At 46.3% G+C, this 8388-nt stretch overlaps 1 protein-coding gene across 1 annotated transcript; it reads left to right on the top strand.

Moving 5' to 3' along the window:
• The first annotated feature begins 572 nt into the window (after window positions 1-572).
• On the top strand, window positions 573-6225 carry HES3 (hes family bHLH transcription factor 3). The gene is made up of 4 exons (XM_063317699.1): window positions 573-617; window positions 3749-3844; window positions 4186-4267; window positions 5822-6225. The coding sequence occupies exons 1-4, from the start codon at window positions 573-575 to the stop codon at window positions 6223-6225; spliced, it is 627 nt and encodes a 208-aa protein (XP_063173769.1).
• The last annotated feature ends 2163 nt before the right edge of the window (window positions 6226-8388 follow it).

The raw sequence follows: 8388 nt of genomic DNA on the forward strand, positions 1-8388 counted from the left end.
TGGACTGGGGCTGTCGACTCAGCCGCATCCTTCTCCAAAACATCTGATCCCCCCCTTCGGTTCCAGAGTCCCAGAGCAACTTCCAAAAAGTTGGAAAATTTGCCAAAGAAACAAGACCCACATTGGAAAATATGCAGAGATATAGATTAGATAGATAGACAGACAGACAGAGATAATGATAGATAGACAGAGAGAGAGAGAGAGACAGATAGGTGATGGATAGAAACTAGATAGATAGATGGATAGATGAATAGATGGATGGATGGATGGATGGATGGATGGATAGATAGACAGATAGATTTTAGATGATATACTAGATAGATAGATAGATAAGATAGATGATGATAGATAGAGATAATGATATTGACAGACAGATAGATAGATGATGGATGGATGGATGATGGATGATGGATGGATGGATGGATGGATGGATGGATGGATGGATGGATGGATAATGATAGACAGAGAGAGAGACAGATAGATAGGTGATGGATAGAAACTAGGTAGATAGATGGACTAGATAGACAGACAGACAGACAGATGATGGATAGAAACTAGATAGATCGATAGCGATGGAGATGATCGATAGAGATGATGATGATGAGATAGACAGATCGGTAGAGATAGATTTGGGTTTATCCCCTGTGTTGGGCTTGGGCTGGGTGAAATTAACCCATTTTCTGGGTTTGAGCCATACATTAAATCAGAAATGTCCCAGCTGGCTGGGTTTAAGCCAGCATGTTCAGTCACAAAAGGAGCTGTTCTCGTGGCTGAGCAGGTTGGCTTAAACCTGGCCTAGTTGAGCTGTGCATGGGAGCATGTTGTGCAAAATGCAACAGCTACACCTTGAACTCATCTGGTTGAGGTTGTTGCGTGATTCCCAGCTGTAATGTTTGAAAATACACATACCTTGCTTCCGGCAAAGGAACCCTAAAACTTTTTAACGCCATCCATTCCACAGACAAATGCTCCTGTGAATTCAACAGTTAGCAAGCTTCCTGATCACACAGGACACCTTGTCAAGCAAGGGTTCTATGCTTCTAAGGCAGAATCATTTGAGGTCCTCCTATTATTATTTTGATTTGTTTGAATTCCCTCCTGCCTTTTCCCCCGGACTTCAAGGCAATTCCATTCGATACCCACCACCACAACTCTGCGAGGCAGGCTGTGCTGAGAGGGAGAATCACCCAGCAGGCTTCCAAGGGGATCCGGAGATGCAGAATATTTCCAGCTTTGCAAAAATGGCTTTGCAAAGGAAGAGATGAGAATTCTGCCCACCAAAACTGGGGGAGGATACTTAATCGAGGGTTCTTCTCAATATTAAATTATTCAATCAGTATTCAATCAGTATTTAATCAATATTAAAGGGGCATCATTTGGGGAGAGTAGGAAATCTCAAGTTTTTCTTCCTGACTCAAGAAAGAAAAAAAAAAAGGGGGTTATATGTTGATCTCCCCCCGGACAAAAATAAAGCCATTCTGAGACATCCCAAGGATTGCTAATAATATAATATAATATAATATAATATAATATAATATAATAGTAATAATAATAATAATAATAATAATAATAATAATAAAATGTTAACTAATGTTAATATTGGGGTTCTGGGAGGCCAATGCTTTGCCCAGCTCGAAGGGGGAAATGGGGAACCTCATCTTTTGATGGCACAGCCCCCCCCCCGTGTGAAATCAGACAAATTTATCAGGGACAAATGACTGTTGGGGTTCCCCGCCTGCAAGCACACTTGTGCCTCTCGTAAATCGGTAGGAGGGGGAGGGAGGTGGCCCCTAAATGTTCATTGGCATTCCCCCCTTTTTTCACTCCCCCCTCCCCTGCCCAGCTCCCACCGCCTGGCAACATCTGGGGATTTTGTTTGCAGCACCAAAGCAAATTGCCTTTTATCAGTGGTGGCAGCAGGGGTGAATGGAGGGTCCTGGGTTGGGAGCGAGGCGAATTGGGGCCCGCCCCCTTCCCTGCCTCGTTTTTCCCACGTGCAGCTTGAGAGCCTGGGCGCGCCATCTCCTTGACTACCTTGAGGTCATGTAGTCTGACCCAGAAGACTGGGCATTGCGTTTCATCTTTGGACGGCGAAGGGGCATGGCAGGGACGTAATGCTAAATCTCTCTTGCCATTGTGACGCCTCCTGTCATTCCTTACAGCTTGGGAAAAATGAAAAACTGATTTGTCCCTGCCTTAGCTGGATCCTGGAAGGGGGCTGCGTCTGGAAGAGGGCACTCTGGGCATGCTCAAGAGCACCTTTCACGATTTTGCAAGTGAGCAAAGCTGGAGGGCTGCTTGGAAAGCTCCGCCTTCAAAGGGAGACCCCACCACGAGGTGATCTTTGGCGCAACCCTCCACCCCATTTCTAATTTGGGGAAGCATTAAGATTCCTGCATGTCCAGATTTGATCCAAATTCTTCTGTGTGGCATGGAAGGATCAGGGGATCTGGAGAAATACTGACTTTTTTCTGGGCTCAGCCAGGAGTGTTAAGAGAATCCATTCGGATCCATTTCGTGCAGATGGCTTGGACCAGAATCCATCCCTTTGCACAGCTACCCGGTGCAGTACCCCTATGGACCACTAGATGGCCACAAAGGGTTGGCGTTTCAGTCTCTCTCTCCTGCCCCCTAGTGGTCATCCAGAGCTTTGCACCCCAGATCCAGAAATCCTTGCTCAAGAGTTTGCCCTCTGTCTAAGGAATTCCCTTTCTTTCATTTGAAAGGAATGAGGTCAATGTAATCTAATTTATTTTGAAAAGGTGGGCTAATTTAATTTAATAATTTAATTTAATTTAATTTAATTTAATTTAATTTAATTTAATTTAATTTAATTTAATTTAATTTAATTTAATTTAATTTAAAAAGGTGGGTCAAGAGAAGCCATGCTGTTCTAACCAGGAGCACTTCAGGTTGCAAAGCAGAGGTCCCCTTTCAAGCTGGGGCTGTTGAGGACCATGGGGCGACCTCACTGGGAGGGCGTGGCACTCTGCACATGCTCAACATCCTGGTGCCAAAGGACAAATGAGCACCACGGGACTTAAGAACTCGCATTTTGTTCATTCCCCTCTTTCGGTCATCCTTCCCCCTTCCTCCCCTGTCCCCTCCCCTTTATGGGGAGGGAGGAACCCCCTTTTGAATGCCGCCATTCAAATGGAAAACAATGCCTTAAATAAGTCCCAGTTCCTTAGCCTCCCCGAGCAAGGCAGCCATGGTGAGTCCAGACTGCAGAGGGGTCCTGAGGAGAAAACTTCCTTCTTTTCACAAGGTTGGTGGCTTGGAAATGCTCAGGGAAGGGGGTAGAAGGATATTGCTCCCCCACCCAAATTGGGAAGAACAGAGTGCAAAAAACCCACCCTTGCTTTTACAGTTCCGTCCCGGGGGAAGATCTGCTGAAAATCTCAATTTCTCCCAATTTTCAATGTAAGCCGTGGGAGAAAAAACAGCCAGTCTTCCGAGCATGGGCAGAATGCAAGTCCTTCCTGCTTATGGGTCACCCTGGTCCTCAACATCCAGAAAGCCAGGAGTTGGCCTGATCCAGAAACATTTTCCCTCTTCGCCTGTGGGGGAGCGTAGGGAGGAATCTGCATGTGCTCAGAGGCTGCGTCAGCTGTTCCTACCTCCACTCTTCCTTCCACTCAAAGGCTTCAGCCTGGCCAAACTCAGTTTAAATTTAGCATTCACTGCAAGCATTTCCCAGGAATCGAACCCTTTTGGGGAGCTTTAAGCCCATCTTGTGCTTCTCCAGGTCTCCAAACCCCTGATGGAGAAGAAAAGACGGGCACGGATCAATTTCTCTCTGGAACAACTCAAGCTCCTGCTGGAAAAACACTATTCCCATCAGGTAGGGCTTCGAGAAAATCCTTGGGGTGCAGGAAATCTGTCCATTGCAGAAGCATCAGCATCGCCCCTCCCTTTCCATCTCAGCTGGGAAGATAAAATTCAGCCTAGGATGAATAAATTGGGAGCAAGGGGTCTGTCTCTGCTCTTTTCAAGTTGGAGCAGGTTTATAGGAGGAGGAGGATTTAAATTAAATTAAATTAAATATTAAATTAAATTAAATTAAATTAGCTTCCCAGTTATCTTCCTTCTTCAGCACCTCTGGGGCAAAGCATCAGGACAGGAAAAGGTCATTCCCTCCGCTCTGAGAATTTTTCCAATAAAAACTTTTGCAAACTTCTGCAGATCCAGAAACGCAAGCTGGAAAAGGCAGATATTTTGGAGCTGAGTGTCAAGTACATGAAAAGCCTGCAGCGCTCTGCCCAAGGTAAATTTAAAAAAAAACTAAACTAGAGTCCCGCTTTTGGGGGGGAGATGGGCGGTAATAGAAATGTGAATAATAAACAAATAAATAAACTATGCAACTTGGGGTGGGTGATCTGATTTCTGCACCCCAGAGCTGACTGATTATAATATTTTTTGCTTGGTCAAACCTGTCCAGAAAGAGCAAGAAAAGAGTGAGGTTTTGCAAAGGGAAGAGAATAATTTTCCTGTTTTTCCAAAATGACAAATCCACTGGAATCCATTGGATTTAGTGGAGATATGCTTCCCTACACACGCAAAACGTTAATTCACACAACCGCCAATATTAGAGAGATTTGTGCACCATTCTGGACATTGCTCTTTGGTTAAGCCAAGAGAAAGTTTGCTCAGGTGCCACAGGTTATGAAAATCGGTTGTCGTTCATTAACTTGGGTTTCGCCCAACCCAGCTTTACGGAGAAATTAATGCTCCGATCTGGAGATTTTTCTTTTTCTTTCTTTATATTTATGTTTATATTTATTTCACCCTTAGATTTATTTTTTTTCAAACAATTTACATTAAGAATACTGAGGTCCCTTTAAGAAAAAAATTGCAGAGGATTTGCATTAATCCAGGATTTTTTTTGATTAATACAAAAATTCAAGGATTGGTCAGTTCAGTGAATCAGCTCCCCAAAACAATGGTCATTAATTCAGTCTTCGTTACGGATCCATGGCTCTTGTGAGCAGGGTGGTATAATTAAAGTGGGTTTTTTAGGGGGGCAGATGAGTTCAATAACTATTACCTGGGGAATACCCACCTACATCACAGACCCAGATTCTCAGAAAATGCCCCAAACTTTTCTCTCCATCTCTGGCAGAAAAATTATTAAATTTTAAATTAAATTTTAAAAGAAAAGAAAATAATAAAGTAATGAACCTTTTTTCTGCCCTTTTAGACCAACCAAAAATAATACCTTGGTTGTGACCTGTTTAAATGGTGGAGCCCTCCCTGATAGCTATCTGACTGATGGAACACACACCATCATTTAACAACCATTTTAAGCCCCCCCCTCCGCTTACGAAAGTGGCCTGCCACACACAACCTCTGTGAACCTCACTATATATCACTTCGCTTCAGCAAGTATCCTTACGATGGTCAGCATTAATTTATTCGTAATGTCTCCATTATTAATTGCTTTGCTTCATTAATTGTTAATTTGTTTTTATTCTTCTCTCTCTCTCTCTCTCCCTCCCCACCGCCCTCCATTCCTGGCCTTAAGAGGCTTCACAGCAGGCAAATTCAGTGGCAAATCATCGACTGAATAGTTGTTTTGGGAGATGGGGTGGATTGTGATACTAAGCCACCCGAGTGGTTACAGTAGCGATTAGGAAGGTCCTGCTTGCCCTCATTTCTCCCTCTCGGCCTGCCTGGCTGCTACCCTATTTCTGTTCCTCTCCCTGCCAGTGGGGGACCCTCTCTCCTTGTTCCCCCCCGATTCCCTGGGGGAGCCCCCAAAAGCAGAGCCCCATGGCCTCCTCAGGCTTAGAAGCAGGCTCACACCTTCTCTCCTCCCCAGGGATGCCGGGGATGAAGAACGCCGAATACCAGGCGGGGTTCTGGAGCTGCCTGCGAGGCGTGGAGCGGTGCCTTCTGCGCCCCGAAGCACCTGGCGAAGGCTCGGGGCTCCAGCTGCTGTGCGAACTCACCCATGTTCTGCCTGGTAGTGGTGCTGGCGTCACTTTCAGCACCATGGACAGCAGCCCTCTGCCCACAAGCACCGCTGGAGCCCGGCTGGATGGCCCACCAGCGCATCCTGCACCTGGACCCCGGAGAGCTCAGCAGCCACCCAAACCCTCTGCTCTGGCCCAGGCAGGGGAAAGTGCCCTTCCTTTGAAGGGGGGCCAGTGCCAGGGGATCGGTGGGCAGCAGAACCAGCCAGCTGTCCTCCAGCACAGCCCCCAGCTGTGGCGACCCTGGTAGGAAGCGGAGCCCGTCCACGCTTCTGTGAGCATTGACGTGCAAGTAAGCAGGACTCGCCACCGGGGCACTTCCTTTGGAGCAAATCTGCCCAGGCTTGGCCACTCGTGGCCCCACTGTTCCCGCAGGGGCAGGTGGCTCTGCCACTGGCCTGGAGGTCTCCCATCCCCACCACTTGGTCTCCCTTCTGCCTTCATCAATTTGTCCCTGCAGGCCCAGTTCCTAAACTCTGTGTCCTGGTTCACAGGACACAATGAACCAGGTCAGTTCAAAACCCAGGGGTACATCGTGCAAAGCATGGGTATGTTAGACCTGAGTTAGCTTCTTGGGGCCCAGCGTGTTGGGAAAAGCCCGTCCCATTCGTTTAGGATCCAAAGGCTTGTATGGAGCCAAAAACAGATTCCTTCAATAACCAGCTTTAGCCTGTCCTGTGAATCCAGCCAACTGGCTTGTTTTAAACTCTTAACATTGGTTTGGTTTGGCTTAGAGCAGTGTTTTTCAACCTTGGCCACTTGAAGATGGGTGGACTTCAACTCCCAGAATTCCCCAGCCAGCATGGGGAAGCTTATCATTCTATGCAAGCCCAAACACAAGATGGCTTGCTCAACCAACCATGGTCTAGCACAATGTGTGAATGTGATCAGGGGGGTTAATTTTTTAAAAACTCAAAATGGTCCCACGTGGGTTGGCACTGGCACCAGTATCCGAAATACACATTTAAATGTTTTCCCCTTATCGGCTATTAGAGCTGCATTTCAGCCCTTCCTCATCCTTGCCAGGGAAACCTTTTCGGGCTGTGAAAAGCACGGACAGGCAAAGCTGCACCTGTTGGATTCCTGCCTTATCCAAAACTGTTGTGGGGTACGTGTGTGTGTGTGCGAGCACCTGTGCCACACTTCTATTTCCAAAAAGGAACCGCTGAGAAAATGGGGGTTGCCAATGATGCAAGGAAAAAAACTTCATGTGCTCTCTTGCCTATAGCAATATAGGTAGTCCTCCACTTACGACCACAATAGGGACCAGAATATTCATCATTAAGCAGTGCAGTCGTTAAGTGAGGCATCATGTGACCACACCCGATTTTACGACCTTTTTTTCCTTGCAGTCGTTAAACGAATCATGCGGCTCTTAGTTGACTTTGCTTGTCGGAAGCCGGCTGGGAAGGTCGCAGATGGTGATCATGTGACCCCGCGGTTATGACACTGTGACGGTCGTAAGTGCGAGGGCTGCCTGTAAGTCACTTTTTTCAGCGCCGTCGTAACTTCAAACAGTCACTAAATGAATGGTTGTAAGTCGAGGACTACCTGTCATTGAACAGCCGACAGAAAGGGAGAATTTTTATAACAGCAGGAATAACATTTCTGCCAGCTTCTTGCTACACTGAATTTACACCCCGCAAGGCTAGTTAAATGTCAGGGAACTGACCCCAAAAAGGATATCTATCCTTTTCCTGTAATGTCTCATCTTTAAGTAAGCTTTTTCTGAAGCTCCCTTTGTACGGATGGGTCTCGCTCTGTTGTTAAAACAGTTCCTTTTATAATAATAATAATAATAAAATAGTGTCCAGTTTTGCTCTCTGTGTTTTTATCTGAAAGCAACCAATGAGAAAAAAAATAATAATAAAGTTTCCTCTCGGCTTGGAGTCTCCTTTCTGCTGAGCAGAGGTTGGGTGCGTTGACTCTTTCATTGGATCAGCTGATCTTGCCAAATCCGGTCTTTTCCTGAGGCAGGGGGTTCATCTCCCCACGCGCACGATCATGGTCTGCATTTCGAAGGGTTAGCCTTAATCCATCAGAAAAGCAGCTTCTTGGGGATAAACCTTCTGGGGAATATTTTGCCCAAGAGGAAAGGAAATTTCAATGGGTCATTTGCATGCCCGATGCCGCACAAGTGTTTGTTGTTGTTTTTTGCTTGTGGATGCATCTGTAAAATGGGTATAACCTCCCTTTGCTGGCAAAGGTCGAGACACAACACCCTGGATTTTGCATTTTGCAAAGGAGCGTGTTTCGTCCATGGGGAGGTGTGCCGGCCAGTTCTTGGCCTGGACGAGGAAAGAAGCAATGCCAAAGGGGCCATCTTGATTGCTTCTGTAGAGGATCTCTTTCATTTGAGCCCGGTGGCAGCCGAATCACATCAGCCCCTTCTGACGTCTCCAGATCAGCTCAA

Source organism: Candoia aspera, chromosome 18 (genome assembly GCF_035149785.1).
Source record: "Candoia aspera isolate rCanAsp1 chromosome 18, rCanAsp1.hap2, whole genome shotgun sequence".
Lineage (NCBI taxonomy): Eukaryota > Metazoa > Chordata > Lepidosauria > Squamata > Boidae > Candoia > Candoia aspera.